We start from the raw sequence: 23,499 nt of genomic DNA, 5'->3' as shown, positions 1-23,499 counted from the left end.
CTATTTTATGCTTTTTAAAGGCATTTTCTAAGATTTTTTTTTTAATTATTTTATACAGTTAAGCTAACACCTGCCAGGTTTGCATGCTTTTTAAGGATGCACTTTGTCACCTAGTAGAATATAAAAACACAGTAAAACAGTGCAGAATTTTGTAAAAATACTTTAAATAAATTTACACTTCACTATAAGATTATTCAAGTTAAGAATTAATCACCAGATTCAACAATGTAACTCCTTTACTTCTGTTATCCTCATTGCACATCAAAAACAAAGTTGCTATTTCTGCCAAGACTAAAAGAGTGAATCCTCAACCTCTGCTGGCCTAAAAAGCAAACACTGCTCCACAGACAGCATAATTTTGGTCTTCTGCAGACAATTAAAACGTGAATTCACCAGAAATGTCTCACTACAAGCAAAATCAGAAGGCAAAACTTCAAAGGACTCTTAGATGCACAGATCCTCATCAAGGACCAATACAGGTAGCCTCTCTGTGATTTCACAAACATAGCTCATTATCTATGACCAGCTTTTTCTTAGCAATGCAGACCACAAGTTACAGATCACTAGGTATGTATTTTTTTAATCAAAGAATAATGGGCAACACACTGCATTTCAAACTACCAGATTTTTACTTCTGGAAAACTAATAGCTTTCTATAAATGTACTGATTTCTAATACTGATAAAAAAAAATAATTGACTACTAACACATTTCTCTCCTTTTCTGCAGCCTCTGAAAGTTTAAGTTACAGTACTGCAAGGCACATACAGAGTCTCTTCCTTTCCAATACAAAGCAGATATAGTCCCTGAAATAATTTTAAAATCCTCAAAAAAATTAGAAATGCTACAAAGTTAACAATTTCTATTTAAAAACATTGTTCCTACAGAACATGCACTTTTTTGGAAAACAACTTAGCAAATATTTATAAATTATTTTTTCTTCTTTACATTTACACTGGAAATATATTGAATAATTTTTTATCTGGAAATTACTGTATCATGTCACATTTAAGTTATTGCCTTCATTATAAATTGCATCATCTCTGGAAACCCATAAAGGTACCGGATTTGAAAATAAGGTGGGGGTGAGAGACTATGAATGCAGTTTAGCCCATCTGAAAAGGATTTCCACATAACACAATACCTGATGAGTAAAAAAAAAAAAAAAAAAAAAAAAGAACTTTCTTCATTCAGTGGATGAGGACACTAGAAATTGATGTAAGTGCGTTTGTTCAGTTTAATGCAGTGTCATTAGCAACTATGTAAAAATCTATTTTCTGTCTTTTGGGCAAGCATATTGTACTATAAAAGCAACTGAATTTTTAAGAGGTAGTTTTTTTCCATTATGCGCTTATTTATTTCAAATAAAACATAACCAAAAAAACCCCAACATTTGCTCTTGAACAAGGATCAAGTCTCAAAGCTTGGTACAATATCTGACAAAGTTCAGTATTTTAGTTGTCCTCAGCAGTACTGGGCTGCTTTGGAACCAGTGTATTCCAGGTTGTCTTCATAGTCAAAAGACTAATCTACCAACAGTACTGAACCCCCCCCCTCCTCCTCCACCTGTCGGTCCACAACTTCCCGGGGGGTCATTGTCATCAAATCCATTGGGTCGGAAAGAGCACGAGGCTGAGGCAGCTTGAAGTGCTTGTGTTCGAGCACTAAGCTCTTGCTCCTGAAACCAAAGAATAAAGACAATTAGAAACAAACAAACAAAAAAGACTCAAGTCCTTGGCGCAGCTTATTTCTAGTAAATTTTGAAACAGCTTTTAAGGCAACATCACTAACTTCCGGAGTCCTGATGGCTTTGTTGAACTTCAAGTTGAATGTTCACAGCCAATCCGAGATGTGCAATTGCACTGAACATCAGTAAGTATATATGAATCGCAATTAAATCCATTGAAGTTTATGGTAAAATCGTGCTTTATAGCAACATGGGATGTTACTAAGGAATTAGACTGCTGATCAAAAGCTAACAAAACATTAGGTTTTGATATATGTTCCACATGAATTTTAATCGTAGCAATTTTAAGATGCCCTTGTTCTTGGTCGCCAAATAGAGAGGTAAGACCATTAAATCAATGTTAATTATTTAAAAGACAATTCTTTATTCCACTCAATCAACTGCATGGAGTAACAATGTACTCAGAAAAAAGGCAAAAAGATGGACAAGCTATTTTGTTTCCATGCAGTGCTGATATTTAACTTTCAAATGTTACTGCTATGCTAACTCTGTTTTAACATTACTAAGTCTCAGGAACTCTCAAGCACTCCATAAAATCAAGAGTCAGCTGCTGGAAGATGTACCTGCACAAGTAGCAGGAACAAGAAAGAATAGCCTCCTGCCAGCTGCTTTTCAGCTGAATGCCCTGTGGCTTCTTAAGATGTCTAAGAAGGGGACAGGCACAAGGTTTTCCCTCATTAGACATATCATATACTGTTTTGCCTCAGGCCAAGCGATTCCATAAACCTTGCAGCCATTTCTTGTCTTTAGTATCCCTTTCTCAAATTGGCCAAGTGCTTCAAAGACCGAGGGAGGTAAGGCAGATGTTGTGCTCTGGAAGACTGGCAAGAAAAAGACAGCAGACCTGTACAAGCTTTCTTTCTTTAGGAAACAAAATAAAAGTATTCAGGTGCTAAGGCATGATCACACTGATAGCCTCCTTCACATGACACTGCGTCACTACATACCTCCCAAAAGGCAACGGGAGGAAATTTTAACAGGGTTTTAGTAATTACATGGGTCACCTTGAATTGTTCCTTTTCTTCTCCACCTCCTGGTGAAAGCAAGGAACAGAGCCAAGAACCTGGAAGACTGTTAGCATTATACTACCATGAAAGCACTAAACTTAGTCTTGTCCATGTACTTTCACAAGTGCTAAAAATAGTACTTGTGGGTTTAAATTACTTTGCCCTCTTAGAAAAACACAGCCTAAGTTTAAAACTATTTTATACTGCTAAGGACTGAAATGCATACTCATTTCCAAAAATTATATAAAAGATATTTGGAGGACATTGTCTACGCAGATATGCTGGCCATATTCTTGAAGGATGGTATTACACTATCTCCAGCGATATGTGGATTCTTGTGTATCCGCTAACTATAAGACACATCAAAACCTAAGTAAATTTACTAGGAATAACAAGGGAATATGAAGAACTCACTTCTGGTACCAGAAATCAACAGAAAACTTTGATTAAAATAGCAGCCCTTGTATAAATAGCCTGCTTAGTTGAAAAACTACACTGCAAAACTGTTTAGCTGAGAACATAACTTCTTCTCAAAACTAAGCAGTAGGAGACTAGCTTAGAACATAATTTCTTCACAGAAACAAACAGTGGGAGACTTGCTACACTGTACCTGGGCTGGTTTTTCTTTTTTGGGGGGCTAAAACATTAAAACAAACATTTTTCTGTAATGCAGCAAAGCACCAAACCAAAACCGAAGTTTTCTTTACTCCCTCCTCCGCTTTCATCCCTGCAGAGAACTGTTTTCTGGCAGCCTCACACCTCTTAAACCACAGTAGTTGAGTTTTACCTAACAAACTGTACCACAAAAGAATATAAGCATCAACAATAGGTCTGTGGATCATTCTATATTAAATAAAAATCTTAAAATTGTAGCCAAAAAGAACATTAGAATCTTACAGCTAAAAACTTTTTTGCCAGATTTAGCTAGAAACATGATTTATTTTTGTTTTCCTTCCTGCAGTTACTGGATAGCACAAGGTATAGCTGCATAGCTATGCAGCTAAATTACTTTATGTGTCTTTTATTACATACCTTTCACAATACTGTTAGCAACAGCATGATTGTTCTCCTGTCACCAGGCTTGCCCCTCAGAGAGGGGACAAGCTGAGAGGAGAAGCACTGCTACGAACAGCAACACCACGGTACCTTGCACATGACTTGCTCTGGAGACACGCATCACGTTCGGTACAGAGTATAAATGAGCTGCAAGAACAGCTTTTGTCAGCCACTTAGAAATGCTGTTCAGAAGCAGCCATAATGCACTAAAAACGGGATTATTAGTGATCTTAGCTTCGTTGCTACTGTGTACAAAACATTTTCTATAATGGATGAGAGGCATCTCTCTATATACCCACACACACGAGAAATATGGAGCAGTGATCAAATTATCAACTATTAAAGTTTCTTAACAGAGTACTAGTAAAAACCACACACTATTTGTGCCTTCAATGCTAAAAGTGAAATTATTTAGCAGTTTAAGATCGTTCACGCTTTATTCCTGTGCAGCAGTTTGTGCTAAATGAGCACATTTCTTTCTTCTCTCAAGGCATATATTGACTTGATTAATATTAACTTACATTAAATAGTTCTAACCTACATTACATTGTTCTAGTATAGCATACAGCACTGGCATTTTTTCAAGAAATACCCTTGTTAAATATTTTCAGACTGATTATATTTATTCCAACAAATACTAAATCAGGTCAAACTTGATAGTCAATACAGTTCTCTGGACTGAGAATAATGCATCCCCCTCCCCGCTTTCCACTTGTTCCCAGAATGGGATTTTTAATTTGTTTTAACTGGAGTGGGAGCTACCCATATTGCAGGCTTTGTTATTTAAAGTGAAAACATTTTAGTTTACCATGTGGTAAACTGGTATGCAATAGTTAAACAAAAGCAGTAAGCTAGAGATTTTCTGGAACATTTATTCTAAAAAGTAAAGGCTTTCTCAGGACAGAAAAATATATTCTTAGCTTAGCTGGAAAATACCAGTTTAGAATGCTGAGCAATGAAATGTGACTTCTCAAAAACGCAATAACCTAATTCAGTAAATCACAGTGTTAGTATTAACTTGAGAAAAACAGTAACTGACCCTTTCTAATCAGACTCATTTCAACTGAGAAAAGGACATGATCTCAACAACTCTGAGATTAGCGGAACACTACAAAGCAAGCCAATACTAATGCATCTAAAACTGAAAGGTAGGTAAAAGATCATAAATTAAAAAAAAAAAAAAAACAAAACAACTGAAATGCAAACAAAAAATATACACTTAGAAAAAAGTCTTCTCCAAAGGGAAAAAAAAAATCTTTTTTTTTTAAATTGTAAAAGTAAGGTTTTCAAGAAAAAACTAACTTGGCTTTCACTTATAAGCTGTAAGAGAAAATGACTGCACACTTTATATAACTTCAGCTACATATTCTGTAGAGAAAGCTTTAGTCTGGAAGATTATAAAAAAGTCACTTTTGTGTATATGCACAAAGTGACTAAGTTTTACAAAGTCACACTGATTTTTCACTGGTTCTAGGCATACAGCAGTTCTAAAAAAGCATTAAAGTAATTTAAATACTTAGTCTATTCCTGAAACTGCATTAAAATGGTCTTGAAAACATTAATTCAGAGAAAAATATTTAAGAAAAGAATAACATCGTTATTTAACAAATTATTTTCTCAATATCCTGGATAAATTTGCTTGTTCCATATGGCTAAAGCATCGCTTCAGATTTGAAAAAAGCCTGTTAAGCATACTCAGGCAATCACCTATCCTGTTGATAACACTGAAATAAGTGACTGCAAGCACTGAATGCAACAGAAAAATACACAAATAAGAATAGTTACTAGGATTTATATTCTATGTGGATGGCACACTTCCTTCTTTGTTTGGCTTTATATAAAAAAGTTACAATATCACTGTAGTTGTTGTACTACTTTTCTTCAGGCTGTGTTCTTAAACCAGATTTTTTTTTCCCCCCATTACTCAATTACCTAGATGCTGCTGTAATTACACGCCTAAAATAAAAAATAATCTGTCTTCAATTTTGAAATTTCACAGTTAAAGCATTCATGCATCAATGGGAGTCACCGCAATTCTGGCTGAAAAAACGATGTTATCTTGGATGCAAGTTCATGCTCGGGGCAGCAGGTGAAGCCCCTCCTTGCCCACCTCGCCTTCCCAGGTGCCTCTGTGCAACAGGTATGAGGCTGTGGATGTGGAAGGCCAGTCAATGGATGATGTGGATGACAGTCCATCTACACTAGAAGTGTTGCCAAGGTCAGAAAGGCCTACCCCGCCATATCACGACCACTTCCACAAAGAAGACAAGACAGGTTATAGTTGTAGGTGACCCCCTTTCTCAAAGGAACAGAGGGTCCAATATGCGAGACAGACCTTCCTCTTAGGGAAGTCTGCTGCCTCCCTGGGGCCCACATTAAGGACATCACTAGGACACTTCCTAGCCTGGGACGGCCCTTGGACTATTACCCATTACTGCTATTCCAGTGGGTGATGAAGTTGCAAGGCATATTCCAAGAGCAATCGAAACAGACTTCAGGGCCTTGGGACAGCTGGTAAGGGGATCCAGTGCACAGGTTATTTTTTCCTTGCTCCTTCCAGTTGTGGGCAGTAACACTGGAAGAAACAGATAGACCCAGTCTGGGTCCGCGGCTGGTGTCACCACCACAATTGTGAGTTTTTCAATAATAGGGTGGCCTACACAGCACCAGGCAGATGGGATTCATCTTTCTGAAAGGGGGAAGAGGGTCTTTACTCACAAGCTAGCAGGGTTCATTGACAGAGCTTTAAACTAGACTTGAAGGGGAGGGGGATAATATCAGGCTTGCCTGTGACAAGCTGTGAGATGACACGCCAAGGTTAGAGGGATGGGGCACTAGGGAGGAAAGATTTAGACTAGATATAAGGACAATTTTTTTTTTTTTTTTTTTACAGTGAGGGTGGTTAAACACTGGAACAGGTTACTCAGAAAGGTGGCAGATGCTGCATCCCAGGAAATATTCAAGGTCAGGTTGGACGGGGCTCTGAGCAACCTGATCTAGCTCATGATTTCCCTGCTCATTGCAGGGGAGGTTGGACTAGATGACCTTTAGACGTCCCTTCCAACCCAAACTATTCTATGATTCTATGATCTGAGATTGCTGCGAAAGAAGCCATGTTTTGTGCTACCCTGTACAGTCAAGGAGAGACAAGGCACATAAACAAAGATGGTTAGGACACAAATGCTTTAACAACACAGCCTGGAAATAGCAGCAGAATTGCAATTTAAGCTGTCACTTCTCTTGTTTATGTTTTTAAAATACCTGCAGCTATTATAAGAGGTTTTCCACAGTGAGATTTAGCTGTTCTTTTCTAATATGAATTTACTTAGTTTTTCTAATTTGAGTAGGCCTAGAACTCTTACAGGAACAGCTTAACCCATCAAAGAGCACACAGTAAAACACACCCTTACTGTTACACTGTCCAAACACAGCAGCAATGCTCAAAGCAAATCCCACTGAAACGTAGAGAACAGTGCTTTTTCGTAACAGCAACTGAAGAGGCAACTACAGCTAGCTGAAGTTCTTGGAGCACAGGGAATGTGCAGCTGGCAGTGCTGGTCCCACAGAGGGAGGCATAAGCAGCAAAGGGAAAGTGCAATCTAGTCACTAACATCTGGTCTTCGTTTTAGTAGTTCTAGCATTTGGGTACGCACAACTGTATGTATAAACCTTCACTCCAAGTGAAAACATGCTAATTAGAACACCCCTAAGAAGTTTAAGTATACTTTAGCTACTCTTGTAATTTATTAAAGGCAATGAAAATTAGAACTGTTCAAAAAGCCTCTCTCCTGCATAGAATTACAAGTGCTAAATGACCCATGCAATCATCTCCACTAAAAATTTAAACTGAAATAAGTTTAAGCCATTTGCCTTGACGCTTCCCATCTAATGGTGACAACCTTACTATGAAACCTTTTTAGCAACATGATGAAAGCCAGACTAGCGACTTATAAGGTTAATATACCAGAATATTTAAAACCTAACCTTTCTTTTCTTTTAGACTGTCTCTTGTGAGTTTTAAGGAGACTACTCTTCATACACAATTTCCGTCTTACCTGCAAGTAGAGTTTGTTATCTTTCGTAATTGCATCCATGAGGTCTTTTTGTAGGGGAGGGTCTCCATTTACCCAGAGTCCATTTGTCGAATTGGTGTTGAAGCCACAGGTGCTATTTTGTTTTTTGTAAAACAGAACATAAGCAGTGTCCTTTGGAAATCTACTGGTGATCTTCTGGACTGACTGAAATGAGGTAAATGTCACTCTGCTGTCATTGAACAGAAACCATTCTCTTGGCATCTCAGTGTCTAGTTCATTTTCTACAACAGTACAAGGACTCTCCTCTGTCAACAACTTATCCTGAGGAGAAACTAAAGAAAGAGCTGTAGACTGGTGGCAGAGTCCTGAAGGCCCTGACCCTGTAACATTTCTAGCATATGAATAATAATGTCCACTTTCAGAGGAGACACCAGAATGCACCACCACAGAGCTTAACACGTAGGGCACCAATTGCGGGCAGGTCACTTCATCAGCACCTGAGGGCTTCAGTTTTTTAGCAAGATTTTCTCCAGTATCAGAAATCTCAACACCGACAGACCAACCTCCCGAAACTACAGCTAGAGGGGATGTTGATCTTTTGACTGGCAGTTCCAAAACAAGTGGTAGAGACACATTGTCCAAGATTTTGCGCCTTATATGACACTTTGGATCATATGAAAATCTCAAAAGAGTGAGAATGAGGTATTCGGGTTCCTCAACGATTTGCATAGCTTTCTCAGCATTTTGTAGAGAGGCACACTTTTCACAATAATACTTATTGTCTCCACTAAGGATCTCAGGTGCCAGAAAATAATTCAGTAAGTCTGTAACGGACAGGGTGTTTTTACCTACAAGCCTCTGAGACATATCCCTATTATCTTGAACTTTGTTGAGTTCAGAATTTGTGGTACCCTCAGAGTTTGGCTCAGTAGAAAAATCTTTTGTGGTTCCTTCATTCATTATTGTGTCACATCCACCATTTACTTCCAAATTATTGAGAGGTGTTTCTCCAGCAAGACTAGTTGCTGAAGTATTAGTCTGCACCACGTAGTCGTCTTTCACTTCAGAACGTTCCACATATTTTGGGCCAACGTTCTCCAAGGAAGTTGGAGGACAGAAAGCCAGAGAGAGATCTGTGAAAGCTTCTTCCTTTCGAGACATACTTTTGCAGTTCAAACAGCATATAGTAGTCTTCAATTTTCCTCCAAACATCTTCTCTATCAGAGTTCTTTCTTCACTTCCCATACAAGGTGCTTGAGCAAACACTTGTGCTTTATGGACAGTTTCTTGTGCCTGGGACTCTTCCTTCATTAGACTTTCAGGAGTCTTTGCTGAAGACAATGCTTTCAAGGTTCTCTCTTCTTCATGCAGCCTGAAGACAAAAATAAACCCAAGTAGCTGTGCTATTTTCCAAACAAATATTGTTGCACATTGTCAGACCTTTTTTTCCAGTTATGCTAAAAACATAGATAGTTAAATGGCTAGAAATGGCTTATGTTGAAAAAACTATTTGTTATTTTTTATATAAGCAAGCTGAACCATACAGGTCAGTACTATCCAAAACCGAGTATGAGAAGCACAAACGCATTTAGTATGGGCATCATTATATATAACAGAACACAATGAATATACTGAGAGAACTGGCAAGTATTAAAAAAAACTTAACAAATGACGTTTTTATTATTCACCATTACATTATCTTAATAAAACAGTTCTCCAGTTGACTGGTTCCGTATGTCAGATTTTGTAAGAGAACAAGTAGCTATTTATCTAGTGCCAGACTATTTCCAAAGAAAAGAAAAGGTCAGGATTTTGCAGCCAAGAAAGTTAACAAACTACAGCAAGAAAAACTAAACCAAAAAAGAAACCCAAGACTGGTGGAGAGGGCCGGGGGGAAAGAGAATACTATTTCACTATTGAGATTAACTCTCCAGAAGTGGAATGTGTCATAAAGCAATACTGCTGAAGCCCCATGTCAGCAAGCAAAATTAAAGAATGCTACATATAAATTTAGGTATTTTTGTTTTATCTGTGCCACAGTTAATGTGCTTGTTTATTAAACTGGTTATAAATACACATACATCTCTTCATGACTTATCTGACCTGTATGAAATATAGCTGTCTCCACCAACATGAAATTCTAGATGCACGACTAAACTTCTTTCAGCAACCACATTAATTTACAACAGGACCATGACTCTAACATAACACCCAAGTTTAGATTTGTAAAAATGGAACATTACTACTACTATAACCTGCTTTAAATGATGTGGATACAAGATGGTATCCAGACTTTACCACAGATTAAACCCATGAAGAAAAGCATTTAATAGACCATACGGAAAACCAGACACAGCCGGGAATGAGGCCCAAAATTCCTGGTCCCCAATCAGGCAGTGGAACTGCTACATGATTGGTCCTATGAGTTCAACATTATGTAATAAGACAGTAGATTCATTCACATTAATGGCACAATAACTGTACCTGTCTAGCAGGAATCTGAGATATTCTGAGCAATCCTGCTGGGATCGAGGGGTGAACCATGGTGGTCTGGAAGCCTCAAAGAAAATTCTGGGAGCATATGCCTCCCTCTGTTTGCGTAAGAGAGGGACAGACAAGGTCACATAAAAACTACTTCAAAAATTGGTTATATTATTTTGATATTGACCACTGGACTTTAGGCTACATTATTCTAGAGGAGCTGCATGAAACACATGGCACACAAACATTTAAGCCACTTAATCATAGCATGAGAGAACAATTGATTTTGTAGTAATCACCTCTAGTACAAAGATAAAAGTAGTGGATCCTGCAGGCAAATATTAAACATGTATTGAGTGTGAACCAGATGTTATGCGTAATAGTGGTTACTGTTCTTGCTGGCAAGCTTGAAAAAAATGTTTTCTTTCTTCAGAAGAAACCAGTATTTCATAAATACCAATTTATTTTTCAGGTGATCCAGCCTCATCCCCTTCACAACAGGTTTATTGTTATTAATCAAAGAGAACAAAAGTGTCTTATGTCTTTCTAGCACTAGTAAAATATTCTGAGTATTTATTAAAGTTCACTTTAGAATTTGAACTACAATAAAATTTTGTGTAAAAATCACTGCAGAAAGTCACAGTTTATCCTAGGAAGTTACATTAAAGCCAGCTTGTACATAAAGTCAGGTCTTATTTGGATTTTTTCATTTTTGGCTTCTCAAAAGAAAACTTGGTACTGCCTGTTCATAAAAACAACACATTGCCAAGATCTTCCGCTTATGAAATATAGATTTCTCTAAGTCCATCCACACCATCTGAACATTTGGACGCAGACTCATTCCCCTACAAATATATCATATTTCTATTTTTAATATGCTCAAGAGAACACCCATGGCATGATGTTTGTTCCTAAATTTTGATATATAAATCTAGGCTTAAAAAACAGCAGATGCAATAAACTGACATACCTGGGTATGGGCCAAAAATGCAAAAAGATGCTGTAATTTTCTCATTAGTGAATTACACCCATTTAGGTTTAGAGATAAAACATGTCTTCTGAAACTGGAGGAAAAAAAAAAAAAAAAAGAGAGATACATTAGTTTCCTTGCTAGATTTCTAACAACAATGCAGTTATCATTCCAGGTCAGATAATTACTTCACTTTGCAAGAAAGCAAAACACGTAACGGTTCCCTTCAACACCTGGATTCTGCTTCAGTGCAAATGCAGAACGACTGTATGGTAGGAACTAACACTGCAAAAACCCTATTTCTTTAAATATTTAAATGGGTTAAGTATAAGAATGGGCTATAGACAGATACATTCTTTTCAACAGCTTCCAGATTATAAGAGAAGCCTCACCATAAACTTTTACAACACTGAAGGCAGCAAGGACAGTATGGAAAAAGGGACTTGTCTTTTGACAGTAGTTCTTTTCAACAGCTTCCAGATTATAAGTGAAGCCTCACCATAAGCTTTTACAACACTGAAGTGAGCAAGGACAGTATGGGAAAAGGGACTTGTCTTTTGACAGTAAACAGAGGGACCGGGATTTTTAATGGCTAAAACTGCAGTTTCACGGAGTGGGACTTGAACAAAGCAATCGGTAACTGAGTGCAAAGAAACCCACTTAGCTCTAGCAAGCTGAAAGACACCAGGACATGTTAATATTCTGTGAAAAGCAAAAATGCAACTGCAACAGTTAATTCTCAATGAAAAGAGCTGTTAAAAAGGACTTACTCCGTAGCCATAAAAAGTGCCTGAATAACACTGTTCATGTAACAAGTATTTCCTAAATTAATTAGACCTGTCTTCCCAGTTTCAGATTTTCCAGAAAGTCTAGACAAACAAGATGGCAAAGAACTGGATTGAGAAGTCCAGGCACTCTGACTGAGAATCATCTTAATCTTCTCTTCAGTGGGTTTGGGCATATCCTACAAGAGAAACATTTAACACACTTAAAAGGTTTTTGTATTTGTTTTTATAAGAGGTCCTGCCATTCAGCAGTCTTAAATCTTCGCTTGCTCCCATATTCTCCTTCTGGGTCTTGCTATCACTAATAGCCTAGAAGATACAACTCCCCCCCTCCAAGCCCTCTTCCTCAAAGCTTTCTTTACTCAACTCTCAAATTGCAAGAAAAAAGAGCTGGTGGTCACCTTTGACCTGCATATTCACAGAATCCTTTCTGCCACCAAAACCTAGCTCTCAAACTTCAAGATTTAATAGAACCTAAAGCATCCGCTATTCTGCTAGAAACACATTCATGCTCTGTCAAATCAAAGTGTAAGACAGAAAGAATAAACAGTATTTTGTTTTCAATTTTATTTGTTTTGGAGTGTTGGTTTTGTTTTTTTTTTTTTTAATTTCTTTTTTGTTTGAAGTGCATTATGCTCTTAAATATTTATCTAAAAGCAGCCAAGTTTTGCTTTCAAACAGCATAGGCCAGCATCCCTTACCCAAAGAGGGATGCAATCCTGACTGCAGTATTAAGATGTAGTGCTTAACAGTGGTGTTTTGGAGCTAGCCAAAGATTAACAGCATGCCAAGTACTCCTCAGAAGCTACTTCTCTTCAGTACTATCAGTGCTCTGAACGTATATTTGAAGAGTTACAGTTTCTAGCTTGGGTTGAAACGAAATGCCTAGAATAAATCTCACAAAAGTCTGTTAAGAGTTACATAAGGCTTAACAAAATAGATTTTACTTTTAATAAAGGACCTCATTTCAGGCTTTTCTAAAAGCCTGCTATAATCATATCACGGACACCCAGGACAATTCTTCTAGCATCTTCCAAACAGTTAGAATTGACATTAGATTATGTGGTTAGCTCTTTTTTCTCAGTGGAATTTCCAAAGAATTTAGATCTATGGGATTATAGCTTTCATATCTGGGAAAACAAACCAAAAACATTCCACCCTCTTCATATACCTTAACAGCTTCCAGTATGGGTTCATAGAGCTCTGGAAATCCTGAATAATGATACATCATACAGTGTATCAACTCAGTCAACTGCATCAAAAAAGCTGTGCTGGAAGGTAAGCCATCTCTTTTGAAGGAGTGAACCAAGCTGACCACATGTGGGACAATCTGAACGGAAACACAAACAAACAAAGGGCATTAATTGTATTTTTCCAATTTTTTTTTTGTTCTACAAACAACTTTACTGTTTTACACATGTCAAATGACAGGGGACCCTGTGTTCATAAACAAAAAGTGGTTGAGAAACAATGACTTGAAAAACATGCATTATTCTTTACTCATCACAATTTTCAAACAGCACAATTATTCAATGCTTTTTAGGTCACTTATCAAGTTTTGGAACTTTATGAACTTAGAAATGCATTTTAAAATTTTCAACGGTCAAGTGTCCAAGGTACTCATCTTATTAAGGATATCAACAGCAAACGTTTTGCTTTTGTGCCACCACTACCAGTGCAGTATCCTGCTCTAATTTCACAGACACAGTTTTTAAAACAAACCTCTCAATTTTCCTTAAGTGGAATATAATGCTTGGGATCTGAAACCAATGAATACATTCATGCTATTTCAGTTTACAAGACGGAAACTGGCTCACAGCTCCACCTAGTGAGGGAGCTAGGTTCAATAAACGAAGAAAGTCAATTACTGAGATCTAAAAAAGCTTACCATATGTATGGTAATCTATTTGAGGATTAGTTCAGATTCATTACTATTTTAAATTGGGTATAAATCAGAAATGTTTACTCCGCTTCCTTCCCCTTCTTGAGCACAACTGTCTGTATTTTTAAATGCATAAGACTTTTTTTTAATATTAGTCTTAAAACATCAAGTAGAAAGTTACTTCAATGCAGTCCGAAAGAGTAGGGACTTCTGACTGTGAACCAAAATATTTTAGATACCTCTGTCAGCTTCCAAGTGATCAAAATGGATTAGCTCTGAGAGAAGTGGATGGAATAATTTCTCAAGACAAATTAGCTTACAAATTGTTTGGTAGTAAAGACATGGAATACAGAACAGAAGTTAATACGAATATCATAATTTTAATCAGTTACAAGAATTAACATACTCTGAAATACCGAAGTAAAAGGGGCCAGGTGCAAAATACTCATTCGCCACTTTTTCAAATATCAGTTGTTCTGAATATTTTTACATCTCGGAGAAACAAACCCTACTCTTTTGGTAAGCAAGATGTCCACTGTTTAAAAATGAAACCAACAAGATCAAGCATTCAATGTACTTACAGAGTCAATAGTGAAAGATGCAATGAAAAATTTACCTCTTCCACTTTATAAATGTGGGTACATAGCAATGAGAAAGTAACTCAGTAGAGGTCCAAGAATGAAATTTGTATAAAGTAGATCTGAGATATGATAATTTTGCACAGACAATGCACATACAAAGAACAGAAAAAGTACATGTTCTCAGCTCTCTCAAATTGAGAGCCAAATTCTTACTTAACAGCATGCTGCATAATACTAAAAGTTGCACTTTGAATACATACAGAAGTATCACTTCTGGCTTGAGGTTGAATTTTATGTGTCAGCAATTACAGAATTCCAGAGTACACATCATGATAAGCTCTACATGAGAAGTGCAAGACAGAGTGTTTTTCTTCTAGAAAAAAAACCTCAAGTCATTGAGCATTTATGCTTAAGCATAGGGATGGGGAAATGTTAACTCAGATGGACTGCAAAATAAATTCATTTACATTTATCAAGTGTGTCTTTAACCATTTTATATTCAGACCATTTATTATAAAAAAGTAAAAAAGTAGTTTAAGTGCAGGAAAATATCGTAGGATATTAAATGACAGCAGTAGCTCAAAAAATGATAGTGAAGAAGGTTATTTAAAATGGAGGGAAAATAGTCACAACAAAGTCCCAAAGACAGATGTTTATGTAGTACTGCACACAGCCTATGGTAGAAATTTTCCTTGTTAAAGCAAACACCTATTTCTAGAATAAGTCTTCTCATATTTTACATTTTTCTCATGAATGTTTTGTCTCTCTCAGGACCAAAGCAGCAAAGCAAGACAGCAAATATATGAAATATTTACATTTTGAGCATATTCAAGGCTACTTGGATCTTTCATTTGTGACTGAAATGTCTATCCCAGTCCAAGATTAGGGCAGCGGAGGGAAGAGAGAGAAACTTTAGACTTCCATCATTAAAAAACAGTGTAACAGGCATAATTACTGACACTAATCAAAGGGTTTGTGAACCCTTCAGGCCTAAGAGCCTTGGGGACAGCTTTGAGAAACAGTGTGCCAGGCTGTTACTATGCTTAAGTCTGAAAGAGCCGCATTTCACTTAAACTTTAAGCTAAACACTGAGTATGAGAACAGGGAAGGCACTACACATCTTGCTGTACTGATACAAACAGTCATTGTCATACTCTAGTATCTACCACTTTAACTGGTGAACTGCATTTTGAAGAGTTGCCATTAAAAATACTATCCTTCAATTTGCCCATATGTACACTGAAACAGATAGCATGGCATTCTTAAAGTGATGTACTTCTTGGTCTCATGCACCTATCCAGGGCGACTAGGTTATATATAGCAGATAATTGGTTATCTGCTTTCTCCAAGTAGTCATGCTTGAAAGTCTGCTTGCAGCCCAACTTTATCAGAAAACTTCACACGACATAAAATGCATTTCCAGAAGTATACGGTCAAAGACAGAATGCAGTGCCCAGATAATACTGCCAGAAACACGTACGCACCGGGAAGATCAATGCTCATTTCCAGTTACAGATTAAGTGGTTGAGCCTGTAAGTTGGAAAGCCTAGTGGTCTGTGAACCACAGAAATATGATTCCGGAACTTCAAAACAAAGAGGAAATCCAAGTGCATTGATTCTGTTGCTCTTTACACCCACCTTAGAAATCACCTGTGAACGACATTTCAAGGAACTGAAAACCATTGATGTAGTAACTTACCAAATGAAAAGCTTCCGGAGAATGCTGAAAACTAAGTAACATGTGGGAAAGGACAGCAAGGGCACCAGGCCTCACTAGAGGAAACCAAAGTCGATTAAAGACCTAAAAAAAAATAATCACATTTATTTCAGTAAATCTAGAAGTGACATTTCAGTAAAAATGTAAACACATCTCCAAATCCACAACCATTTGAAACAGACAGAATCATTACATGCAACTGAAAGCTACAGATACATCTACATCACCTTCACAGAACAAGATAATATCTGGTGCAATAGAAAAGTTGCTATGCAATTGCATAGGTGTTACAAATCCCTTTTGCTCTCCTTCAATTTTGAATGTTCTTTTCCAACATACCAATTCAATCTTAAGCAGAGTGACATCGATGAGGATGGTAAATTTCTGGACTGCGGCCAGTCCTTTCAGCAGTGCAATCACCCATGTTTCCACATGCTGAGCCAGAGGCCAGGACAGCCAGTCAATCATTCTGAAATATTAATGAAAAATTAAAACATAGAACAAAAAAACCCACAACAACATGCCACTAATTTTAATCTCAACAAAGAGATTCTATATGTTATCCAGATAGTTACATACTTACACAGAGACTCAGAAGAAGTAATTCAAGAATGTTAGGCAAGTAGTAAAATAATTTTAATGATATCTCAAGTCATTCAACTCTGTAATTAATAATGATCTATTTAATATATTAGAAGCAAACACACCCCCCCCCCCCAAATACAGAAGCATATAAAATTAAATATTATGTCTATTAATGTTGCTTGTTATTTAAGAATATGAACCCTGGTTTTATAGACATTAAGCTAACATTTTTATTTTGTAGCAAAGATTTACTAATGAGGGCAAAAAGATGCCCGTACCTGGGAATCTCCCCTCCTACACCTTTTACCCCAAACCAGACCAAAACCGACTATTTAGTTTAAACTTGAAAAGGATGCCTTTTCAACTTAGAACTACAGTCCTGGAAGCCAACTCCAATACTGTCAGTTAAAAAGGTAAAATCTAGTCATTTTAAATACATTGCAGTAGATGTTATAAGGATCTTATAATAGCTATCAGCAGCCTGGGGTCTACACATGCCCCAAAAGAAAGAATTTCACTACAGCTAAGAAAAACGAAAAGTGAAGGGATTTTATCAGTGCCTAGAAAATACAGTGAAATATCAGCAACAGAAGATAGGGATATTCTATCCTTCTAAATTAATAGACAATTTGCACTAATACTTAAGGCAGACAGGCAGATTAGTTGAAGCAACTCTAAGACACATATGACATCATAAGGAAGTACCAGCTAAAACATGAAATTTAGGCTTTGTTCTTCTGAGACTTTACTTGGCAATAGTTTGGATTTTCTTTAATTGTCCGCAAGATTCCCTTCGTCAAACCAGATGAGGAACCACTAATGAAGCGGAAGTAAAAATTTTTCACCATGAGGGTGGTTAGACATTGAAACAAGTTATCCAGTAAGGCCGAGGGACCTCCATCCTTGCAGAAAGCCCTTAATTCAATTGGACAAGGTCCTGAGCAATAACGTCTGACTTTGAAGCCGGCCCTGCTTTGAGCAGGATTGAACCAGATGACTTCCAAAGGCTCCACTCAATATACGTAACATAACACTATGATTCTATTCCATAATTCAATGGAAACAGGAAGTTAGAAGTACGTTTCTCTATTTCTGTGCTGAAAAAGCTCCTCATAAAGATCAATTATTTTGAAAGGCTAAATTCTAGCATAAAACTGAACAGGTTATAAGTAAACAGTGTAATAGTCACTATCACTACCAACAGGCATAGTTAGCGATCATCAATTTGAAGCAAAAGTATCAGCCCCTATGTTCTTCCTGGAGATTAAGAGCTCCAAACAGACTGAAATTGGGGTTTCAGTTTTCAGGCTGCAAATTAAAAAGAAAACCAGTCTTTAGCAACACCAGACACAGATTGTGGGCATATCCTATTACCATGAACACCCTGCAATTTACATAGAGTTTATAATTTGGATTTGAAAAATGTATAGTACACACTCCCTAAAATGTATATATCTTAGAATTATGTACTATCTGCACATGTAACATTCAGAGGCTTCTCTAAAATAAAGAATCATTAGGACTGCCTTTTTAACAATCAAGCACAGATTTTACTAGGTTTCTTCCATGTTACTACAAAAAAAACACCAACCAAACAAAACCTTGGGAAAAAACATGGCAACCTCATAATCATTGCTCTGAATTTACAATTACTCTCATTTCTTCAAGATGTTAAATTCAAACATGTTTATTCTGAGCACCCTTTCAATATAATTTCTAAAACAGGGAATCAAAAAAATAGGCCAAAGCTGCTTTTGCCCACAAAGAATTAACCCTACTCTAAAAACAGGCCTCAAAGCCCACAGTCCTATCACCTTTAAACCTCCCCCCCAATTTGTAGGCTTGGTATTTTTCAGCAGTGGCACAAACACCTGCACAGTTAATTTAAGCCTAATGACAATATATTCAGCTCTCTTAATTAACTTTTTAGAGAAGTAAGAGTATTCTGTAAAGCCCTACATTAGAACCACTGTTCTAAAATATCTGATTACCATTTTTGTACTATGTGCACTTTCAACCACACTGACTCTCAAACTCTGAATGGAAAACAGTGCGTTTGGGTGGGAGCTGGGGCTTCCCATGTTCCATCCCATTGCTCTAGTTATGAGATGGGTGATCCTGTGTCACTTCTCATCAGTATAATTAAATATTAAACTATTCAACATTGCTACTAACAGGCCACCAGCTATAATTTCAGTATGATTAACCTTGTAAAGAGAAGCCTCATTCTCTGTATAATTGATAGAATTTCCATCCTTAAAACCTGTTTCTCCTCTTAAAAGCAGAGTCAATGCTCTTAAGAGCAGAAACAGAAGTCAAAAGAGGAAACAGAAGTAAACTTGCAGATATGCTTGAGACGGTCTGAAAAAGCATCAAACCTGAGACCTGGTAGGTGAAGACATTTTGGTTACTAAATCCTCTCTGCATTCCATTTACTTGGCTCCTGCTCTGTTGTAATCAATGACTGCATTTCTAATACAAAAGCAGATATTAATATGGGACATGATGCTGATAATGAATAAAAAAAAACACAGACGATTTTTTTGTGTTTGACCAGATTAAGAGAACATTAAAGGCCTTACAAAGACCTCCTGCCTCATATCACCCTAAAATGAATAGATCTGTTGTCCATATATGGGATGAACAAGGACCACATTTCTGATGGTTCTGGATAGAAAAAAGTTATCTGTGCAACCTCAGCCAGTAACTTCTTTCACAAAAATACCTTCTTAGCCACATCAGACAAAGAATCTCGCTGCTCAGGCAGAAATCCGTCAGATTAGGAAAAAACAAAACAGAAGAAGATCCTCAGACTACCTGGCACCCCCCCAAAAAATGTAACATCTATACCAACAGGGCAAATGGCCTGGTCATGTCTGGAGTTTTTCTTAGCAAATGTTTCAGTTTCTCTGAACAAAGATACTTGGGTTAAAGTACAAACAAGCTTTATACTTGTCAAGATACTGAGTGTAAGCAGTCAACTTCCTCTTGAGACCTCTGATGCAGACCCACAAAGTAGTCATATATCCCAGAGAAGATTCAGCAACTTTCTGCTTTTCCTCACTGATGCTTCAGGTAAGGTATCACGAGACAGCTGAGCCAATTAAGAACAGCTCAATAATGCCAAAAAGCAAGCGCCCTTTCTTATACTAATTTGTGCCTAATATAACCCCTGACTAAAAAGATTCAATTTATTAGTTTTCTAATTACAGATTATTTACTAATCTGTGTTCAACTTGAAACAGACTCCGCAGCGTCATGAAAGTTATCCTTAGGAAGTGAACAACAAGGTCTCTAATTTAGTCAACAAAGCTCTGATGACTCTCATCAGGAGACCTTGTTGTGCCTGGAGTTCTGCATCTCCTGGGAATGATGCAAGCCTCATGACAACATTGTCATTTGGTGCTCCAGACATTCCAGCTGCATTATCCTCTCTACAATTACTTCTCTAAGCCAGAGGAGAGTAATTACTGCAAAGGGTTTCCAGAGGTAGAAAAAGAAACTGGATACAGTGTTGACGTGAGAGTATCTACAAACAAAAATAACAAGGGTACCTAGAAAGTTAGTTCCATGAAACAGAACTAGAGGCTCTTAAAATCAAGTTTTACTTCAAAGAATGAACAAGCTAAGTAAGATTGCACCACCCTTTCAAAAACAAGAGGAGAAAACGCACCACATAGCTAGTATTAAGAAAGAGCACTTATTTGATAATAACAGCTCCTATTATACCCAAAGCTCAGCACTGCATTACTTTCCTAAAGAAAGGCATACAAAGAAGCCATTCTAAACTACAATTATACGACCACATTGTGTTGAAGCAGGTAATACAACATAAATAGTAAAATTACACTAACATGAAAATTAATCACCAGCACATTACTGGCAAATTATTAGTATGCACAAACCCTTCTGAATTTCCCAGCTTTGAATTTTAGACTGGGCACACAGCTTTGTTAAAAACTGTTCAGTCCAGCAGATTCTTTCAAAGTTCCTAACCAGTATGTCTTACCCCAAATTACAACATTAGTGCTGCTTCTTCTCATTAATTATGTTCTCAAATGAAATACGGCTTCTCAATTTAATGTAAATATGAGGAATGTCTCCAGTGTGGAAAACACCTCAGTATTTCACCAAGGTATGCCAAGTGCTACACTACGTGAATGTGTATTACACTACACTACACTCAAATGTAGTCAAAAAATAACGTAGCAGACATTAAATTCTTTTAGTTGAATTTAAAAGGTTTTTTTTTAAGCAATACAAACTAACAGCCTCCTGTTTAACTGCTTTATTCATTTTTCTACCCTTCAGTGCTCAATCAGAGCTTCCTCCACAGGCTTTAAAAAAAAATAACTCAGAACTTCAAAGTCTTCATCTTTCTCCCATTGTCATCTTTCTGCATCACTATTATTCACATATCTGAAGATACTACCCAAGATTGCAATCTGAATCAGTCTGCTAACACTGCTACTAACCTCAATGTTTACTTGTGCTTAGATTAGTGACAAGAAGCATAATATGCAATTATTTTTACATCATTCCTATTCTTCTATTATTCAAAGAACATTCAAAAAACCTCTGGAGGCTTGGGTGAAGATGGCAATAGAAGCTGCCCCCTGTGAATCCTACTAAAAAGTTGTGAAGATATCTAAGCAGAAAAAAACCCCACAAAACTAAGCAGTAAAACTAATTTCTGTCTCCTCTCTTCAGAGGAGAAGATGGGTAATACAATCATGTGAGAGCACCATGCTGCTTCCTGGAAAAGCAGAAAGGTTGATCTTCTGAAAAACAAGGCCTTGCTTCTCAGCTTGACTGTAAACCCCATGAAGTTTCCTATTTATGCCATCTTCCATAGGATGGGAGACCTAAACACAAGAACACAGCTTGCTTCCTTAGTTTCTATTTAACCCTCTTCTTGATCCACCCTAGCAAAGCATGAGAAAGAAGCCACATTAGCAATGAAGGCAGCAACCTTAAAATGAAACCATACCAGTAACATCCAGAGCATCATAAATACATATTACCTTAACATGCTAAACAACGTAACTTAGAACACCATTTTTTTAAGAAGTTTTGTTGTTTTTTTTTTTTTTTTAATGGAACCTAAGTGTCAAATAACTTCAAAAAAGGCAAGATTAAAAAAAAAAAGAGACTTTCCCCCCCTTTTACAATGAAATACAGTACCTGCACAGAGCTTGAGTCATACTTGCATCTTTCACATTTGGATCTGTAGTAAGGCTCCTGATGAGTACTGTAATCATCTGTAATGGTATGTGCTGCACAAGACTTGCTAGCGCAACAGAAGGTTCGAATGAAGTATCTGCAATAGTTGGACATGACATAATGTAAGAAACTAAAAAGAAAACCCCACAGAAAAAAAAAAAAGAGCTTTATTTTCTACCTTACAATTTCACTCTGGCTGTGAAGTTCTGAGACAAGGAGTCTATCCTACATCTAACATTCTAGCATCACAAACCAAAACAAAATTAAAAAAAAAATCAATGGATTAAGTGCAGTGACTAGTGCTGAACTACAAACTCCTTTTGTTCATTTAATATCCCTGCAAGAAAGTGACAATCTGCCAACTTCCTCCTCCACCCTCAATGGAACTGAGAAGTGATTTTGGTTTGGCTTTTGTTTTTGTTTTTTTTTAAAAGGAGTACCATACAATTGTTTATCATGCTTGATGTCAAGCCTAGGGATCCAATGCAGCTGATATTTCCCATGTCGTATCTCAACAACTATCTGCTAATCATACCAGTTATGGCAAGATACGTTAAGTTCCCCAGGTGCCTCAACAGCAAAGGCACCTTCCAATGTGAGTTAATACAATACTTCACAGATTTCTGAGGTCAGAAAGGACCTATTTACAAATGCCTCTAGATTACTCAGGCAGTGAATCCTTCCTATGACACCCAAGTTTTCTTTATTCCTTACATACACTCCAGTTTTGCAGACTAAACAGTTCCAAGACCGAACATATTCCTCTGGGGGGAGCAAGGAGAAACAGTAGCTTTTGATACTGAGAGTTTTAGTTTTTCCTAACGGGACACACACAACTCTGTTCCGGTATAACATTTAAAGCGTTGCAACAGGAGCTTTTCTAAAAACCATGCTGCTCTGTGGCTAAGTAAATCACCGTTTCTCCTCCAGCTTTGCTTTGCGGAAAAGGTCCCTCCCAACTCTCTATTGTATGATTCTATGGAAAAAACGAAATAAAAGCTTTGCTTTCTCGACGGCCAAAAAAGTTGTTCAAGCAACGGTTCCAAAGCAACGCCAGTAAAGCGACCGATGCTGGCAGCAGGGCTTTTCCTTTCCGCTGGCAAACCCGCCGCCCTCCTCAATCGCCCCTCCCGTTTCCCCCCGCCTCGGGCCCTCGGCGCTCACCGGCGGCGGAGATGACGGCGAAAAGCTCCTGCAGGGAGGGCAGCAGCGTGTCGGGCTCGGCTTTCCAGACGCTCTGCAGCAGCCCGCTGACCTGAGTCACCTGCGAGACGTAGAGGCGCAGCTCGGCCTCCCGGCTGCCCTGGCTCTGGAAGTGGGCGATGCTTCGCACCAGCTGCTGGCAGAAGGCGAGGGAGAGCTTTCTGCCGCGGGGCAGGCACTGCGGGAAGTCGCCCAGCAGCTGGCAGAGGCGAGCGCAGAGCGGCGGGGC

At 37.7% G+C, this 23,499-nt stretch overlaps 1 protein-coding gene across 1 annotated transcript; it reads right to left on the bottom strand.

Moving 5' to 3' along the window:
* Positions 1–1,333: 1,333 nt before the first annotated feature.
* Positions 1,334–23,496, bottom strand: USP38 (ubiquitin specific peptidase 38; the record flags this gene model as incomplete). The annotated part of the gene is made up of 10 exons (XM_009894176.1): positions 1,334–1,677; positions 7,865–9,215; positions 10,328–10,434; positions 11,295–11,388; positions 12,065–12,258; positions 13,251–13,409; positions 16,242–16,343; positions 16,599–16,728; positions 22,029–22,164; positions 23,232–23,496. Coding segments are annotated over 10 exons (2,700 nt in total), but the record flags the coding sequence as incomplete, so codon positions are not given.
* Positions 23,497–23,499: the final 3 nt, after the last annotated feature.

Source organism: Charadrius vociferus, unplaced genomic scaffold, assembly GCF_000708025.1.
Source record: "Charadrius vociferus isolate BGI_N301 unplaced genomic scaffold, ASM70802v2 scaffold21, whole genome shotgun sequence".
In the NCBI taxonomy this organism is placed as follows: domain Eukaryota; kingdom Metazoa; phylum Chordata; class Aves; order Charadriiformes; family Charadriidae; genus Charadrius; species Charadrius vociferus.
This window is presented reverse-complemented; position numbering and strand designations above follow the sequence as displayed.